This window comes from Nerophis lumbriciformis, linkage group LG31 (assembly GCF_033978685.3).
Source record: "Nerophis lumbriciformis linkage group LG31, RoL_Nlum_v2.1, whole genome shotgun sequence".
Lineage (NCBI taxonomy): Eukaryota > Metazoa > Chordata > Actinopteri > Syngnathiformes > Syngnathidae > Nerophis > Nerophis lumbriciformis.
In genome coordinates, this window is record NC_084578.2 from 23,766,543 (window position 1) to 23,786,898 (window position 20,356).

At 43.8% G+C, this 20,356-nt stretch overlaps 1 protein-coding gene across 7 annotated transcripts in view; it reads right to left on the reverse strand.

Annotated features, from left to right (window-relative positions):
- The window catches only part of hecw2a (HECT, C2 and WW domain containing E3 ubiquitin protein ligase 2a), a 246,889-nt gene that overhangs the window by 106,846 nt on the left and 119,687 nt on the right, over nt 1-20,356 (reverse strand). For all 7 annotated transcript variants that reach the window (XR_009811391.1, XM_061926412.1, XM_061926411.1 and 4 more), the window contains 2 exons: nt 13,037-13,139; nt 12,839-12,935 (listed from right to left, as the gene is read on the reverse strand). Coding sequence is in view for 6 of the 7 variants with exons in the window: in XM_061926412.1 (XP_061782396.1) it covers nt 12,839-12,935; nt 13,037-13,139 (200 nt within the window). In the remaining variant the exon portion in view is untranslated. The remainder of the gene's footprint in view (nt 1-12,838; nt 12,936-13,036; nt 13,140-20,356) is intronic.

Here is a 20,356-nt window from a genome sequence, read left to right on the forward strand (position 1 = left end):
TTGCAGTCATTCACAACTCCTCCAACACGAACATTATTGTTTTTGCACTTTTTGGCTTCTTATGAAATAACTTTTTTAAATAGATTCAATCTTGCACGTGGAAAGTTTAAGTGTGGGCTTTTGGGGGGGGGGGGGGGGGGGGGGGCTGCAGGAGGCGGGGCTACTGGAGCCTCAGCCAGTGCGTCTTTTGCAGCCGTTTTATGATCGCTCAGCACAAGAAATACGTTACACACATACAGTTGTTGACAAAATACACTGTACATTATATACCTCAGCTAACTAAACTATGGAAATGTATAATATAATTCATATAGCAATACAGTCTCACTGCACAGCAGGCCAGCAGTTAGCCGAGTCCGTCCATGTTGAGGCACTGAGTGACGTGCCTCAACTGGCTGCTGTTCACCGCACCGTCTCTTCTCAGTATTTGAACGGCAAATGTGAAAATTCAGCGATTTTGAATAAAAATAATCTAAAACTGGTGAAATTAAATGGAAAATAACTTTATAGTATAATCACTGCATACATATAACAATTTAATAATTTTTTTTTCTTTTTACATTTTTTTTCTTTCCATTATGGCAGGTGAGGCGGGGCCAGTGACTGCACGTCACTGGTATATATATATATATATATATATATATATATATATATATATATATATATATATATATATATATATATATATATATATATATATATATATATATATGTATACATATATATATAGCAGCGAACCAGCCCTGGAACCCACTGTCCACCGAAAACCAGCCTCCCCTCCCACAGGTCGCAGGCCGCGTGTGGAATAATCAATGGCAAGCATGATTCCGAGGTGCTAAAGTTTATAACATTTATGTGGTTACAACGTTAACACATTTAATTGACATTTTACCCCATTTAAAACGGGGGTTACTATGAAAACAAGAGGCACAGCCATATTAAGAAGGAAACATGTAGACTTTACCCCTACTGGCACAATCCTATATCCAAACGGACGTTACGTAATTAACTCAGGCATACTATACCAGAAATTTACTCAGTGGCCTTGTGGTTAAACTGTCCGCCCTGAGATCGGTAGGTCGCGAGTTCAAACCCCGGCCGAGTCATACCAAAGACTATAAAAACTATAAACTATAAAAGCAAAAAGGGTTGGAATTGGGGGTTAAATCACCAAATGATTCCCGGGCACTACCGCTGCTGCTCACTGCTCCCTGTGGGGATGGGTCAAATGCAGAGGATAATTTCACAATCATTGCCACTTTAACTTTAACTTTAAACCAGTTGTCTTGAGTTGAGTTGAGTTGAGTTTGAGTTTATTTCGAACATGCATGCATACAACATGATACATCACAATTTCCAGTTTCTCTATTCAACATGTTTGAAAAGGAGTAGGAAGAAGCCGAGCATATTTAATCCCCTTTTCCTTTACATAGCAGTTGCTAAAACTTTTGTTCACTTCCTGTTCTCAATTTATTCACAATATACTCCATAAGTAATAACAATAAAAATGAATAAATAAATAATACTTGGTGAAGTAAGTTATATTTCATATGGTGAGATGAGTAAGATTATCTTGAAAAAGGATTGGATGGATGAGATACATTCAGAATGTTTATCATGGTTCTTCTTCTTTGTACATTGTAAAAACTTTAAGTTTGAAGAGTTTCTTGAAGTGGATCATATTAGTTCATTGTTTGATTTCTTTGCTTAATCCATTCCATAATTGAATTCCACATACTGATATACTGAAGGTCTTAAAGGCCTACTGAAACCCACTACTACCGACCACGCAGTCTGATAGTTTATATATCAATGATGAAATCTTAACATTGCAACACATGCCAATACGGCCGGGTTAGCTAACTAAAGTGCAATTTTAAATTTCACGCGAAATATCCTGCTGAAAACGTCTCGGTATGATGACGTCAGCGCGTGACGTCACGGATTGTAGCGGACATTTTGGGACAGCATGGTGGCCAGCTATTAAATTATCTGTTTTCGTCGCAAAATTCCACAGTATTCTGGACATATGTGTTGGTGAATCTTTTGAAATGTGTTCAATGAACAATGGAGACAGCAAAGAAGAAAGCTGTAGGTGGGAAGCGGTGTATTGCGGCAGGTGTTGTGCTGGATAACGCACCCCCGCCGTAGAATGCACCCCCTGACTGTTTTGTCGGATAACACAGCCGGTGTTTCATTGTTTACATTCCCGAAAGATAACAGTCAAGCTTTACCATTGGCCTGTGGAGAACTGGGACAACAGAAACTCTTACCAGGAGGACTTTGAGTTGGATACGCAGACACGGTGCCGTGAGTACGCATGCAGCTGTGGCTTCCAAACATTTGATCGCTTGCCCGTACGTGCGTGCCGCTATGTGCATGTCACGTACGTAACTTTGGGGACTTTGGCGAAATATATGTGCTGTATGAACTTTGGGGAGGTGAACGGTACTTTGGGCTGTGGGCTTGAGTGTGTTGTGCAGGTGTTTTGAGTTGTATTGGCGGGTTATATGGACGAGATGGGGGAGGTGTTTGTTATGCGGTATTAATTTGTGACATATTAAATATAAGCCTGGTTGTGTTGTGGCTAATAGAGTATATATATGTCTTGTGTTTATTTACTGTTTTAGTCATTCCCAGCTGAATATCAGGTCCCACCCGCCTCTCACAGCATCTTCCCTATCTGAATCGCTCCCACTGCCCTCTAGTCCTTCACTCTCACTTTCCTCATCCACGAATCTTTCATCCTCGCTCAAATTAATGGGGAAATCGTCGCTTTCTCGGTCCGAATCGCTCTCGCTGCTGGTGGCCATGATTGTAAACAATGTGCAGATGTGAGGAGCTCCACAACCTGTGACGTCACGCTACTCACCTGTTACTTCCTGTACAGGCAAGGCTTTTTTTATCAGCGACCAAAAGTTGCGAACTTTATCGTCGATGTTCTCTACTAAATCCTTTCAGCAAAAATATGGCAATATCGCGAAATGATCAAGTATGACACATAGAATGCACCTGCTATCCCCGTTTAAATAAGAACATCGCATTTCAGTAGGCCTTTAAGTGTTGTACGTGCGTACAAATGTTTTAAATTAAAATTTTCTCTAAGATTATATTTCTCCTTTTTTGTTGAGAAGAATTGTTGTATACTCTTGGGTAACAGAGTATAGTTTGCTTTGTGTATAATTTTAGCTGTTTGCAAATTAACTATGTCGTGGAATTAAAGTATTTTTGGTCCAATAAATAAGGAATTTGTATGTTCTCTATATCCAACATTATGTATTATTCTAATTGATCTTTTTTGTATCACTGTTAATGAATGAAGTGTACTTTTGTAGTTATTTCCCCAAAATATTTCTACATAATAACTATCACGTGGGGGGGTCGCAGCTCGCTGCGCGGGTGTTCTTCCAATGCAAAGAGACGGCTCCGGACAACAGCGTGAAGGTAGGCTAGGATTTATTAACATAAATCACGCACTACCGCGAACATAAACAATACAACAACAACAACAACAACAAAAAAAGAGTGCCTAAAACGCAAGTGAGGCTAATCTTAAACAGAAGCTATGGCATGGACATGGAAACTTACTTGGACAGAGCAAGACATAAACCGGTGTGACATCAAAACAACGCAGGCAGGACGAGTGATGAACAAGGTATGCTTAAATAACAGTGACATGATTGGTGACAGGTGTGTGTGAGTCAAAACGTGAAACAGGTGCGTTACGTGACAGGTGAAAACTAATGGTTGCTATGGTGACCAGACAAGGGAGTGAAAAGACAGAAACTAAACAAAACATGACTTAAAACAAAACATGATAATACAGACATGACAGAGCCCCTCCCTTAAGGACAGATACCAGATGTCCAAGAAAAAAAAACAAGAGTCATGGGAGGGCGGGAGGGGGACATGGCGGTGGGTCGCCAGCCCAAGTGGCCCCGAATCCATCGAGGCATAGTCATGTGGCGGCGGCGAGTGGAACGCCGCTGCAGCAGGCGAGGTGGGCGACCCGGGACAGGCCACATCCGTGGCCGACTGGGAGGTGGGCGCACTTGGCGTGGCGGGCGACCAGGTAGCGGCCATATCCGTGGCCGACGAGGAGACAGGCGCGTCGTCATCTTTGCAGGCGTGGAAGCTCGGCGTGGCACGTCAGGCGGCGAAGCTCGGCGTGGCACGTCAGGCGGCGAAGCTCGGCGTGGGTCTTGGTCTTGGCATGGCGGGTCTTGGTCTAGGTCTTGGCATGGCGGGTCTTGGTCTTGGCATGGCGGGTCTTGGTCTTGGCGTGGCGGGTCTTGGTCTTGGCGTGGCGGGTCTTGGTCTTGGCGTGGCGGGTCTTGGTCTTGGCGTGGCGGGTCTTGGTCTTGGCGTCGTGGAACTGGTACCGGAGCTTGGCGTGGCGGGTCTTGGTCTTGGCATGGCGGGTCTTGGTCTTGGCATGGCGGGTCTTGGCGTCGTTGAGCTGATACCGGGTCTTGGCGTCGTTAAGCTGGTACCGGAGCTTGGCGTCGTGGAGCTGGTACCGGAGCTTGGCGTCGTGGAGCTGGTACCGGAGCTTGGCGTCGTGGAGCTGGTACCGGAGCTTGGCGTCGTGGAGCTACTGGTGCAGGTGGAGGTGGTCTAGCTGGGGGTTGCGGCTTGGCATGGTAAAAGACTGGTGGTGGCGGCCGTGAGGGAGGCTGTGGCTTGAAATGGTGAAGCTGAGTCAACCCACCAGTGCAGTTCCCAGCCCTAGCCCCCCCCTCAAGGAGCGGATACCAGACGCGCTCCCTGCGGTCTGGAACTCTCTTTAAGGGTGGGTGGGGGGAGGTATGGAGGGGGGCAGAAGGTATGGAGGGGGGCAGAATCCTCCCCATTAAATTGTCCAGAAAATCTATTCACCACCCCCACTTTAGACTGGGTCTGAAAAAAATCTAAATTTAGAAAAGAAATTCTCAAAAGGATTATTTTTTGAAACGAAGTCCTTGGTGGGCGGCTGACAGAGGGCGTAAATAGAATCTAAAAAAAAAAAAATCTTGGTTTCTGACGTCATCACCAGTGGGCGGGATGACGTCATCAGCACAGGTCTCCTGCGGCGGCAAGGAAAAATGAGCTGCTTGGGGAATCTTGTTGTCCGTGGGAGGGTTTTGGGGGAACGACGCGTCATGCTGGCGAGAAAAAGCCTTTCTGGTTGGCTTCCAACTTTGCCAGCGCGTCTCCATCACCTCCTCGTGGCCGGTCTGCGGAAGAACGTCTGCTGCCTGCGTTCTATCACGTGGGGGGGGCGCAGCTCGCTGCGCGGGTGTTCTTCCAATGCAAAGAGACGGCTCCGGACAACAGCGTGAAGGTAGGCTAGGATTTATTAACATAAATCCCGCACTACCGCGAACATAAACAATACAACAACAACAACAACAACAAAAAAAGAGGCAAGCGTGCCTAAAACGCATGTGAGGCTAATCTTAAACAGAAGCTATGGCATGGACATGGAAACTTACTTGGACAGAGCAAGACATAAACCGGTGTGACATCAAAACAACGCAGGCAGGACGAGTGATGAACAAGGTATGCTTAAATAACAGTGACATGATTGGTGACAGGTGTGTGTGAGTCAAAACGTGAAACAGGTGCGTGACGTGACAGGTGAAAACTAATGGTTGCTATGGTGACCAGACAAGGGAGTGAAAAGACAGAAACTAAACAAAACATGACTTAAAACAAAACATGATAATACAGACATGACAATAACTCTGATATGGTAACACTAGTGAGCAGTAGAGAATATGGAGTGATTTTTGGTCTCGAACATGTTTTGCTTTATTCATTATTGACGTGTTTCTTGCTTCTTTATGTTGTATATTTTTTACGTGAGATTTCCAGTTCAATTTATCATCAGTCATTATACCTAGAAATTTGGTTTAATTTACTCTTTCAAATTCTATTCCGTCTTTTTGTATTTGTGTTTGACTTTCTCTTCTACTGTTACCAAATAGCATTATTTTAGTTTTACTGAGATTGAAAGATAATCTATTTTTGTCAAACCATCTTTTTAATTTGTTAATTTCTTCTGTTATTATTTGTGTTAGCTGCTGTGTGTTCTCTCCTGAACAAAACACTGTTGTATCATACGCAAATAATACTAACTTTAAATCTTTTGTAACTTTACAAATGTCATTTATATAGAGATTGAACAATTTTGGTCCTAGTTTTGATCTCTGAGATACACCACAGGATATATTTAGCGTTGTAGACGTGTGTTCGCCTAGCTTCACGTATTGTTTCCTGTTCGTTAAATAACTTCTAATCCAGTTTAAGACCAACACTCTGATGCCATACCGTTCTAGTTTTTTGATTAAAATACAGTATTGTGATTAATTGTGTAAAATGCTTTAGTGAGATGCATCAACACTGCTGCCACACATTTTTTACTATCTATTGCATTGGTAATTTCTTCTGTAATATCAGTAATGTCGGTCTATGCTTCGAACTGGGACGACCATCATTTTTTTAAGTTCTTACTGTCCTCTATCCCAAACTTGAGCTCCCACATGCTGATATTTGGGGGTGACATGAACTGCATCATAGACTTAATATTAGACAGGTCTGGCTCACGGCCTGGCCTACTCTCACAAATGTCACAGACCCTTTCAGCTTTTATGCACTAACAATGGTTATGACGATCCTTAGAGGCTTTTGCGCCATTCTATCAGACATAATTCCTTTTTCCCGCACATTTTACCGATCGTTCTTTTGGATATACTATTTTTTGGTTGATAAAACACTTATCTCATCAATTATTTCCACACAATACTCTCCGATTACTTTGTCTGATCATTCTACTGTGATTCTGGACCTCCGCTTTTGTCATGATCCGTTGGGGATCATGTTTTGTTGAAGTTGAATATTTCCTTAGTTGTTGATTTACAAACCCCGTTTCCATATGAGTTGGGAAATTGTGTTAGATGTAAATATAAACGGAATACAATGATTTGCAAATCACTTTCAACCCATATTCAGTTGAATATGCTACAAAGACAACATATTTGATGTTCAAACTGATTTTTTTGCAAATAATCATTAACTTTAGAATTTGATGCCAGCAACACGTGACAAAGAAGTTGGGAAAGGTGGCAATAAATACTGATAAAGTTGAGGAATGCTCATCAAACACTTATTTGGAACATCCCACAGGTGAGCAGGCAAATTGTGGTGCCATGACTGGGTATAAAAGTAGATTCCATGAAATGCTCAGTCATTCACAAACAAGGATGGGGCGAGGGTCACCACTTTGTCAACAAATGCGTGAGCAAATTGTTGAACAGTTTAAGAAAAACCTTTCTCAACCAGCTATTGCAAGGAATTTAGGGATTTCACCATCTACGGTCTGTAATATCATCAAAGGGTTCAGTGAATCTGGAGAAATCATTGCACGTAAGCAGCTAAGCCCGTGACCTTCAATCCCTCAGGCTGTACTGCATCAACAAGCGACATCAGTGTGTAAAGGATATCACCACATAGGCTCAGGAACACTTCAGAAACCCACTGTCAGTAACTACAGTTGGTAGCTACATCTGTAAGTGCAAGTTAAAACTCTCCTATGCAAGGCGAAAACCGCTTATCAACAACACCCAGAAACGCCGTCGGCTTCGCTGGGCCTGAGCTCATCTAAGATGGACTGATACAAAGTGGAAAAGTGTTCTGTGGTCTGACGTGTCCACATTTCAAATTGTTTTTGGAAACTGTGGACGTCGTGTCCTCCGGACCAAAGAGGAAAAGAACCATCCGGATTGTTATAGGCGCAAAGTTGAAAAGCCAGCATCTGTGATGGAATGGGGGTGTATTAGTGCCCAAGACATGGGTAACTTACACATCTGTGAAGGCGCCATTAATGCTGAAAGGTACATACAGGTTTTGGAGCAACATATGTTGCCATCCAAGCAACGCTACCATGGACGCCTCTGCTTATTTCAGCAAGACAATGCCAAGCCACGTGTTACATCAACGTGGCTTCATAGTAAAAGAGTGCGGGTACTAGACTGGCCTGCCTGTAGTCCAGACCTGTCTCCCATTGAAAATGTGTGGCGCATTATGAAGCCTAAAATACCACAACGGAGACCCCCGGACTGTTGAACAACTTAAGCTGTACATCAAGCAAGAATGGGAAAAAATTCCACCTGAGAAGCTTAAACAATGTGTCTCCTCAGTTCCCAAATGTTTACTGAGTGTTGTTAAAAGGAAAGGCCATGTAACACAGTGGTGAACAGTGTTGGGACTAACGCGTTACTAAGTAACGCGTTACTGTAACGCCGTTAGTTTCGGCGGTAACTAGTAATCTAACGCGTTATTTTTTTAATATTCAATAACTCAGTTACCGTTACTACATGATGCGTTACTGCGTTATTTTACGTTACTTTTTATGTAGTATCGGCTAGAAACTGAGGATCTGAGTGTGTTTTATTCCAGCGAAGCAGAGACGTGCTTCTGATTTTTCCTCTGCGCTCTCTGTGTGTGCGTGTGACTGTGTGTCTGAGTGTGGGAAGGGGAGGGGAGGGGAGGGGAGGGAAGGGGAGGGGAGGGGGGTGCGCAATACAACCGTTGGCCAACAAAAAAGTAACCACAGAACACTATACGCCTATACGGTAGTGTTCTGTGGTTACTTTTTGGTTGGCCAAGCGGACGTGACGACAGGCTGTCCCCACTCAGATCCGCACAGACCGGGAGGGGGCGTGCCTTAAGTCCGGCTGGAAATCGGCAGAAATTTGGAGAATGGTTGTCCCAGGGAGAGGCAGTGAAATTCGGGAGGGTTGGCAAGTATGAGATATTCTCACTTCTTTTCTTTTGTCGAGCACAAAGAAAAGAACATTTTAGTTAAATGTAAGTTGTGTCTTGGATCAAAGATCCCGTCTACTGCCCAAAACAACAATTCAAATCTGCCTGGTTAGGCTCTGTGTATGTCACGTGTGCCTTTTAGGTGAAGCCAGCTTTACAGCTATGTTGATTGATTGATTGATTGATTGATTGAAACTTTTATTAGTAGATTGCACAGTACAGTACATATTCCATACAATTGACCACTAAATGGTAACACCCAAATAAGTTTTTTAACTTGTTTAAGTCGGGGTCCAGATACAGATATATACTATCAAATATATACTAACATCATAATACAGTCATCACACAAGATAATCATCAGGGTATATACATTGAATTATTTACATTATTTACAATCCGGGGTGTGGGATATGGAGGGGGGGTTAGGTTTGGTTGGTATCAACACTTCAGTCATCAATTGCATCATCAGAGAAATGGACATTGAAACAGTGTAGGACTGACTTGGTAGGATATGTACAGCAAGTAGTGGACACAGAGAGAGAGATCAGAAAGTATAAGAAAAAGTGTCTACATTTGATTATTTACAATCCGAAGAGGTATTATGTGGAAGGGAGGGTGTTAGTTTAGGGTTGTAGTTGCCTGGAGATGTTCTTTTAGTGCGGTTTTGAAGGAGGATAGAGATGCCCTTTCTTTTACACCTGTTGGGAGTGCATTCCATATTGAAGTGGCATAGAAAGAGAATGAGTTAAGACCTTTATTAGTTCGGAATCTGGGTTTAACGTGGTTAGTGTTAGTGTTAGTGTTAGTGTTAGTGTTATTATGCTGTTTGTTACTTATGTATGTTATGTTGCAGCTATTTAAAATAGTTTTGTCAATTTGTTCTGGCCTGAAATAAATTGGCCCTTTGAAACATATCTTTGTCTTTGTGTGTTGTATGTAGAGCACATTGCTTAGCAGAGTTCAGTGATGCAAATGTATGTCAAGTTGATCAACAGATTGTATTATTCTCCAGTGCAATAACAGTACTAAAATGAAGGCTAAAAGGGCATTAATGGGAGCTTTAAAAAAAAAAAAGTAGAAGAAGTAACTAAATAGTTACTTTTCACAGTAACGCATTACTTTTTGGTGTAAGTAACTGAGTTAGTAACTGAGTTACTTTTGAAATAAAGTAACTAGTAACTTTAACTAGTTACTGTTTTTCAGTAACTAACCCAACACTGGTGGTGAACATGCCCTTTCCCAACTACTTTGGCACGTGTTGCAACCATGAAATTCTAAGTTAATTATTATTTGCAAAAAAAAAAATAAAGTTCATGAGTTTGAACATCAAATATCTTGTCTTTGTAGTGCATTCAATTGAATATGGGTTGAAAAGGATTTGCAAATCATTGTATTCCGTTTATATTTACATCTAACACAATTTCCCAACTCATATGGAAACGGGGTTTGTAGTTCTGTTTTCAGCACCCGGGTTTGTTTTTCTTGTTTGCCATGGGTGCTGAATATTTTCACCCGCCTCTGATTAGTGGTCGGGACGCTTACCTGCTCCCGGTCACTAATGACAGAGCTATTTATCTCTGCCTCTCGCCACACCCTGCCTGGCTATTTTGTTTGCTACACGCAACACGTTATCTTTACTTCTTGCTCCTGTTTTTGTGCTTAGCTTTACCCTGTGCTTAGCTTTTCTGTTCTGTTTCCGGATGTCCATTTGCATCTTGTGGAAACGACCTGTGCATAACCATGCGACCAAGACGTAACAGCTTTGACCTTAAACCAAAGGAATTCAGAATTTGGCACCTGGATCCACTATTGCTGGCCAATGTGAACCTTTGCAAATACGTTGCTGACTTGATTTTTATTTTTTTTGCGAAACTAATAAGATTGATGAAACCACACCCTCATTATTATGGGAGACCCTTAACACTTTTATTAGAGGTATAATTATCTCCTACACGTCTTATGCGAACAAGCTGCACAAGGCTCAACAGAGGGATTTAGACATATCTATAGCTAACATTGATGCATTACTGTCAACTTTCCAATTACCTTACATACCTGACTACGTCATTTCTTTGATGAATTATTCCTACCAAAAGTTTAGCATATTCATAGTCTGACACTAGATGCTCCCTTATCCCTCTCTGAAATCAAAGATCTTGATCCTGTCCTCTTGTGCTTGTTCGGCTGCCGCCCAACGTCCACTCCCCACCTGTGCAGAACTGAACACCAAATAGCAGAATCTGATTATACTTTTAACACAGGTTGTTCAGCCGCGGAGGTGATGGTCAGGATGTTGGCAGTTCTGTATTGCTTATTTTAGGTCACGTTGAGCAGCATGTGCAAGTAATTCTGTCTCGTTTACAACTTTTATTTCTTTTAATTTGGTCTGTTTACTCATTTTCCATTTGTTTGTCTTGTCAATTTTCATTACTAGCAATATTTTTTCATGATACTTCTTTCAGATGTACATCATTGTCTTTCTTTTTTGATTCATTTATTTTTCACACACGTATTTATTGTCATGTGTCATGTTATTTCATTTTATTATCTGTGAGTTTTCCAACCATACAATTGTATTTGTTGTTTAAACTAATAGGCCTTTTTGTTGGCTTGGTAGGGATTTTTATAGAACTAGTGATACTGGGCTTTTAAATGTGTGTAAAGGGGGGAAAAAAATATGGACTACATCCAAATTGCACTGTATGTTTTGAACTTGCTTTAATAAAAATATGTTTTCAAAAAAACTACGATATATATAAATTATATAAAAAATTATAAAGAAGAACACATTAGTAAAGTAGATAGTACCAACACAGTAATGACAATAAACATTTTTGCACTACAAATGAGACAAAAAAATATCAATAGAAATAATAATATTGATAATGTAGAACAATAACTACCTCTATTATCAACATTACAATTGCCTCAAATGCAAAAATACATGAATGCAATGAATACTTGAAGTACACAAGTAAGGCGATAAAAAGGAGAGGGACAAAAGAGGAGCAAGATTTATCAACCTATATTGTTATCGTAAAAATAGGTTAAACTATTTATATGAGTATGATTGTGTACACTTGCATGTATGAATACTGTATATGTTTGATGAAGCGTGATTGTATGCATGAGTGTATGCATGTGTATGTATGTTTGTACAGTGAATGTGTGTGTGGATGTACTGTATGTACAGTGGCTGTGTGTGTGTGTGTATGCATTTACAGTGTGTGCGTATGTATGTATGAATGTACTTTTGTATGTATGTATGTATGTTTGTATGGACAGTGTATTTCTCCCAGTATGTGCAAGAGCCAAGGCATAGCCCCAGCCACCCAGAAAGCAACACCCAATACAGCAGGTGGAGCACCTAGTGAACAAGGGACCACTGGCGCCACGCAGGCAGGTTGGCCAGTGACAGGACCTCCATAACGGGCCTAGGGCCCAGGCCGTAGACAGATGTGCCCGGCCAAAGACAACCAGCCCCCAAAATAACAAGAAACTACACCCTAAGTGGGCAGAAAGATGGGACATCCCGCCCCGAGGGGCCCAGAGACTCCCCACAGCCAGATGGTAAGACCACCGGGCCACCAAGAAACCCCATTGGAAACTTTACTTTCTCCACGCAAACTCCAGTGTAGGAACAAGTCAGCAACTGATCTCCAGTGCAAACAACCGAGCCATGGCCATTAGGCTTCCCCGAAGCAGAGCCAAAAGTCTACAAAAAAGCACTGAAAACAGCACAAAAGTCACAAAAGTGCCATGCCTCGTTATGAAGTCCCTAAGGGTCTCAAATTAAAAAGCAAAAAAACACATGAAAACAAGAGGGAAACATCAAAGAACACAAAGGGGGACACACAAGAAAACAAAGCTCCTGCAATCAGGTGTCACTACAGCTGTGCCATCTTGTAAAAAAATTTTTTTTTTTTTAATTAGATGAAAGAGTGTGATGATGATGAGTTTGGTGATGATGATGAGTTTGGTGATAAATTTGAACATGTATATGAAGATGAGTAGATCAGAAAAGACATACTTGAGAGAACTGTTCCTGGGAAGTTCTGGTTGTCGTTCCTGCAGGATCTCGTATATGTTCGCTTGTCGTAGAAAAGCCACAATCTTATCATTGTACGCTGGACAAAAATGTAATGAAAAATTTAAATAGTACAATGTTATCATATGATACATCATTTTCAAGTCATATTAGCATGCACGTGTGGCTTTCCTCACATACCCACAGGCACCACATCCGGGTACTGGCTTCGACTGGAACCGCTGAAGGTACTGGATGGTCGTGGCATCATGGGTGTATTGCTTTGTCGAGAGTCATCAGTCACCTGCGACATAACAAGGTTTTTACATTTGACGTCAGTTTGCTGTTTCATTCTGTTGTTGGCAGTTGAGAAATGAAATCCAGCTTGTTTCTTTTAACTGACACATTGGTTGAACATGTTCCAAGCTATGTCACTCAACGTACTCTGGCAGTAAATCTCACTTTGGTTAGCTCCCGGTACTACTTGGTGGTTTCTGCTCTTAATTAGCTGCCCTCAAACATCTTCTGCTCAGAAGGTACCATTGTTGGGAAGCAGAGAGGGCAGACATATATATTGTCCATCCATCCATTTTCTACCACTTGTCCCTCACAGAGTCGCCGGGGTGGCTGGAGCCTATCCAAGCTGCATTCGGGCGGAGGGTGGGGCACCCTGGACAAGTCGCCAGCTCATTACAGGGCCAACACAGACAGACAACATTCACACTCACATTCACACAAGGGCCAATTTTAATTTTGGCAATCAACCTATTCCCCGGTGCAGTTCTTTGGAGGTGGGAGGAACCCACGCAGTCACGGGGGAAAACATGCAAACTCCACACAGGTTGATTTAATAAAGTCAAATACAAATAGGGCAAAAAGAGAAGTGTCCCACACTTATTTTTTGTAACGCAATTCTGTATAGCAGATATGGGCATCTACATCAACAATATGATTTGCCTGAGTGGCTGAACGGGACGTGTTAGGGGAAAAAAAGTGTCTACAATTACTGTCAGGTGATTGGTTCATGAGCACATGGACCTTAGGTTCTCTGCCTTCTTCACGTGCTCAGAATGGAGGATATTACCACCTCATGGCTTTTTTGTACACAATGATGCTAAACCAGGGGTTACCAACCCGTCGATCGTGATCGACCAGTTGATCTTTGGGAATGTATTGGTCGACTTAAAAAATATGAACAGAAATCATTTATTCTGACATCAACGTCTGCAGTGATGCAGATTCTGTATTGAAGTGATGCAGACTCTGTATGGTGAAGAAGGAGCTGAGCCGAAAGGCAAACTCTTAATTTACCGGCCGATCGACCTTCCCATCCTCACCTATGGTCATGAGTTTTGGGTTATGACCTAAAGGACCAGATCATGGGTACAAGCTGCCAGAATTAATTTCCTCCGTAGGGTGGCGGGGCTCTCCCTTAGAGAGAGGGTGATAAGCTCTTTAATTCGGGAGGATCTCAAAGTAAAGCCACTGTTCCTCCACATTGAGAGGTGCCAGATGAGGTGGTTCGGGCATCTGGTCAGGATGCCCCCCGGACACCTCACTGGGGAGGTGTTTAGAGCACGTGCAACCAATAGGAGGCCACAGGAAAGACCCAGGACACATTGGGGAGACTGTTTCCCGACTGGGGCCGTCGCAACACCTCGAGATCCCCCGGGAGGAGCTGGACAAAGTGACTGGGAAAGGGAAGTCTGGGCTCCCTGTTTAGGCTGTTGACTCCACGACCTGAGGAAGAGAATGGATGGATGGATGGATGGATCAGTGCCGTCCCCACACAGAGAGTGACAGACCTGCCAACAGGCACGCATTTTAACCCTTGAACACACCCGCACACCTCGTCACTCTTCAATAATGCATCCCACTCATCTCAACACCGTGGCCCCAACTCAGAGCGCAGCAACGCACCTCGTCTCACAAACGTGAATTGCATGACGTGCACATTAAAAACATAACTGAGCTGCGAAAAAGCGTTAAGGCTGGCTGTTGCAACGCATCAAATATTTTCCAGCACCCAACATCTAGCGGTTCTCCTCTCAACCACAACCACCATGACTCACTCGCAACGGAAAGCTAACAAGCTAAATAGAGTTGCTGGCGTCACACAATCACCATCATCTGACTCGCATCCCCATATGTGAGGATAAAATCACCAAAATGATTCCCGAGGGCGGCCACCGTTGCTGCTCACTGCTCCCTTCACCTCCCAGGGGGTGGAACAAGGGGATGGGTCATATGCAGAGGTTAATTTCACCACACCTAGTGTGATGAAATTAGTGCTGCCTAAAATACAGCCTGAAAGAACTGTTACCAAGTTTTATATATATATATATATATATATATATATATATATATATATATATATATATATATATATATATATATATATATATATATATATTATATACAGTGTTGGGACTAACGCGTTACAAAGTAACGCGTTACTGTAACGCCGTTAGTTTCGGCGGTAACTAGTAATCTAACGCGTTATTTTTTTTTATTCAGTATTTTAGTTACCGTTACTACATGATGCGTTACTGCGTTATTTTACGTTACTTTTGATGTAGTATCGGCTAGAAACAGAAGCGCTGCGCGGTGTCGTTCTTCTGAATCTTCCTCTGTCACAAGCCGGAGAGAAGAAAAGAGGCGCGGTCTATGTGTGTGTGTGGGGGGCGGGGAGGGGAGGGGAGGTTTGATCCGCGGTTTGATATATGAAACAAAAAAAAAGTTGTTGGCACGTTCAGTCCACACACAGCGTGGTCATGGCGAGCGCAATAACGGAGGAGCTTGAACGCCCAGCGCCATTGAATCGGTGTGTTTATAAGTGCAGATTCGGTTGTGCAAAACGAGGGTTTTAAACACATGCTGAACGGCTTGAACCAAGTTACGACATCCCGTCGCGCACCCACTTCACCAATAAGATTGTGCCAGATCTTTATGAGCAGGAGAAGAAAAAAGTTGTGGATGAACTATCCCGAGCATCATCTGTTGCGCTCATGACAGACGGGTGGACGTCCAGGGGAACTATAAGCGCTCACTTCATCACAGCAGACTGGGAGATGAGAAGACACGCCCCCTCTACGAGAGTCACTTTGCGCAGGTACTGACACAAGCAGTGGAGGAATGGAAGATAAAGATATCCCAGTCACACGTGATAATGCCAAAAATCAAATAATTACAGAGAATGAGGCAGGACTGGGACCACAGATAGGTGCTTTGCACATGTAGTGAATTTGGCATCACAGAAGGGAATCTCAGTCAATAGGATGGAGTGCCTCTTTGGGAGGATCAGGAAGGTTTCTTACTTCCACCCAAGCACAACAGCTGCTCATGTGCTTAAGACAAAGCAAGAAATGCTAAAGCTGCCTACTCATACATGATGTCCCAACGAGGTGGAACTCCACTTATGATATGTTGGAGCAGCAGGCAGCTATATACTCTGCATTGACCCACAACACCCTGAAGACAAATGTCACCCTGTCTGATGATGATGTGAGAGTGGCAGATGAGGTCCTCTAGGTGCTTAAACCCCTCAAAAGTGTTACATCTCTACTGAGCACTGAAACTTCACCACCTGTGTCAATGATCCTGCCACTGAAAACAAGGATTCTACAATCCATGGCTCCAAGTGTGGAAGACAGCAGCACCACTCCAGATGTCAGGCTTTATTTCACTACCTATGTTTCAAGGAAGATGGTGTTTCTTATGTTGCACTTAAACTTGTTTTTTATTAATGGTCATTGGTCCAAGTTTAAAGAAAGGAGGAATGCCTTTTTATGTTGCACTGTTTTTCATTAATTATGTTAAAAGGAAAATAAAAATGCATGTCAAGTTGATCAACAGATTGTATTATTCTCCAGTGCAATAACAGTACTGAAATGAAGGCAAAAAGGGCATTAATGGGAGCTTTAAAAAAAAAGAAGAAAAAAAGAAGTAACTAAATAGTTACTTTTCACAGTAACGCATTACTTTTTGGTGTAAGTAACTGAGTTAGTAACTGAGTTACTTTTGAAATAAAGTAACTAGTAACTGTAACTAGTTACTGGTTTTCAGTAACTAACCCAACACTGATTATATATATATATATATATATATATATATATATATATATATATATATATATACATATATATATATATATATATATATTTTTTTTTTTAGACCAGTTGATCTGCCGTTTGTTTTCTTTTCTCCTCTGCTGCCCCCTACCCCTTGTGGAAGGGGAGACACTCAGGTCCGGTGGCCATAGATGGGGGGCTGGCTGTCCGGGGTCGGGACCCAGGGTGGACCGCTCGCCTGTATATCGGTTGGGAACATCTCTGCGCTGCTGACCCGTCTCCGCTCGGGATGGTTTCCTGCTGACCCCACTGTGGACTGGACTCTTACTGTTATGCTAGATCCACTATGGACTGTACTCTCACAATATTATGTTAGACCCACTCGACATCCATTGCATTCGGTCTCCCTAGAGGTGGGGGGTTACCCACATATGCAGTCCTCTCCAAGTTTTCTCATAGTCATTCACATCGACGTCCCACTGGGGTGAGTTTTTCCTTGCCCTTATGTGGGTTCTGTACCGAGGATGTCGTTGTGGCTTGTGCAGCCCTTTGAGACACTTGTGATTTAGGGCTATATAAATAAACATTGATTGATTGATTGATTGATATATATATATATATATATATATATATATATATATATATATATATATATATATATATATATATTAGGGATGTAACGGTTTATCACGGTACAATATCACGGTATTAAGGCCACAGTACGATATTATTGCGATATATTTATACAAAAAAAAAAGCTGAGTAAAGTGTTAGCAATGTTTAGAATAAACACGATTACTGTAAATGAACACAAACATAATACTAAAATGTTCTAATCATATTTTCTTACTTCGAAGTGCAAATAATTGTGTGGGAACATCCGTCTCAAGCAAATATTGAATAGAATAACTTAGAATTGAAATCTTTAAAGTAACAATGTAAACATGCAATGTAACAAGTGTAAAACAATAATGTAAAGTTTAGTGTGGGTTCTCTGTGGTTGTGCCGAAAGGATGGGACCTGCAGTCCAGGGCTCAACAAAGTCTTTTATTTTGTTTTTCTTTTGATTTAACAGGGCTGTCTCGCTCGCGGCCTCCTGCTCGCTCGTCTGTGCCCTCCTCTCTCCCCTCTCATGGCCTCGGCCCCTGCTGATAAAGGAGACAGGTGATTAGATAACCTGCTTCAGCTGGGGAATCCACTCACCTGTCAGCTGCTCCGAAGCCAGTCCATACCGCGCTCCACATGCCTCCACCGCCAGACTCAGGCCGGGAAGAAGCCGTTCGGCCGCGCCCACTCCCCCCCTCCGTAGGAGAGCGGGAAAGGAAGTCGGCCACGGCCATCTGCGCCCCCGGTCTGTGGACCACTCGGAAGTTGTAGGGTTGCAACGCGAGATACCAACGGGTGATCCGCGTGTTGGCATCCTTCATGCGGTGGAGCCACTGGAGGGGTTTGTGGTCCGAGCAGAAGCTGAAGGAGCGCCCCAGCAGGTAATACCGATAGGCCCCGACCGCCCACCGGATGGCGAGGCACTCCCTCTCCACCGTGCTGTACCTCGCCTCCCGGTCCGAGAGCTTCAGGCTGATGTACAGCACAGGCCTGTCGACGCCCCCCACCTGCTGGGACAGCACCGCTCCCAGCCCCCTGCCCGACGCGTCCGCCTGCACCACGCACTGTGTGACTCTTCTATTACCCCTAATTACAGCATGGACTTTAATATTTCCCGAACCACTTTGCGTTTGTGTTCAGGGAGCCTGTAGGGCCAAGACCGCACCGTAACACCCGGGCTGGTCTCAATGCAATGTTGGAGGAGGTTCGTGCGGCCAGGCCGAGGGGAGAACACATCAGAAAAGCGTTGCTGCAGCTTGGCAACATCTGCTCTCTGCGCTAACGTGAGCAGATTATCACAGAGGAGGAGGGAGGGCCACTCCTCCTCTTCCTCGACCACCGTCACCATGGAAACAGGCTCTGCCTCCTTCCATGCTTTCAGGAAGTTGAGATGGTAAATTTGGGTGTCGCCGCCCTGGTCCGAGCGCCGGACCTCATAATCCACATCGCTTACTCACCGTGTGACCATAAAGGGTCCTTGCCACTTGGCGAGTAATTTCGAGCTGGACGTCGGGAGAAATACAAGCACTTTTTCTCCCGGTGAAAATTTCTTTAGCTGCGTCCCCCTGTTATACAAGCGCTGCTGACGTTCCTGGGCCCGGAGCAAATTCTCGCGTCACAAGTGCCCCACCGTGTGGAGTTTTGCTCTCAGGTTCATGACGTATTGAATTTCATTTTTGCTGGGGCTTGGACCTTCCTCCCAGCTTTCTTTAATTATGTCCAAAACCTTGCGCGGCTTCCTGTCGAACAACAATTCAAAAGGGGAAAGCCCTGTGAAGGCCCGGGGTACCTCCCGCATTGCAAACAGTAGGGGATCCAACCATTTATCCCAATTTGGTTTGTCCTCGTGTGTAAACTTACGGATCATGGTTTTCAGCGTCTTATTCAGCCGCTGGTTCGAATAGCCTTAATCCCCAATAATCCGTATAGTTCCTTTATCGTGCGTGACATAAAAGACGTGCCCTGGTCAGTCAGAATCTCTTTCGGGATTCCGACTCGGGAGATGACCTGAAACAGCGCTTGCGCTACACTCTTTGCAGAGATGGAGCGCAGCGGCACTGCTTCGGGATAACGAGTTGCGTAATCCACCAGGACTAGCGCAAAACGATATTCCCGTTTGCTCGGGTGGAATGGTCCGATAAGGTACATGCCAATCCTTTCAAATGGGACCTCCATGAGCAGTAATGGGCGCAAGGGCGCCTTGGGGGTGGCCGCTGGGTTGACTAGCTGGCAGTCCGGGCAGGCAGTGCACCAGCGGCGCACGTCTGCCCGGCCAAAAAAACCGGACCACTACCCGATTGAGTGTCTTATCATACCCCATGTGGCCAGCCATGGGGTTGAAGTGTGCCGCCTGGAAAATCATTTCCCGACAGCGTTTCGGCACCAACAACTGGGTGATTTCTTCTCCTGTCTGAGTGTCACGACTCACTCGGTATAATCTGTCCCTGATTAATGCATAGTGCGGGAATACCAGCGCTATTCCCGGGCGCACTCGCTGGACGTTAATCGATATCACTTGGTCCCAGGCCGAGCGCTGAGTGTCATCTCGCGACTGCTCAAGGGGGAAGTTCTCCATGGGGTGCCATTGGGAAGCCCCCGCCGGTTCCCCCTCGGCAGCGCCGGATGACCTCGCGTCGCCACTGAGAACAGCGCAGATATCCCATTTCCCTACCAGTCGTGAACGCACCCCTTCGCACTGTTTTACTAATTCATGAAACCCCGCCTAATTAGTTCCTAGAATTAAGGGGTGCGTGAGGTGCGCACTTACAGCAACCTCAACACTGTATTTTCGCTCATTACACCAAATTTCTACTGGCACCACAGGGTACTCGTGCACATCCCCATG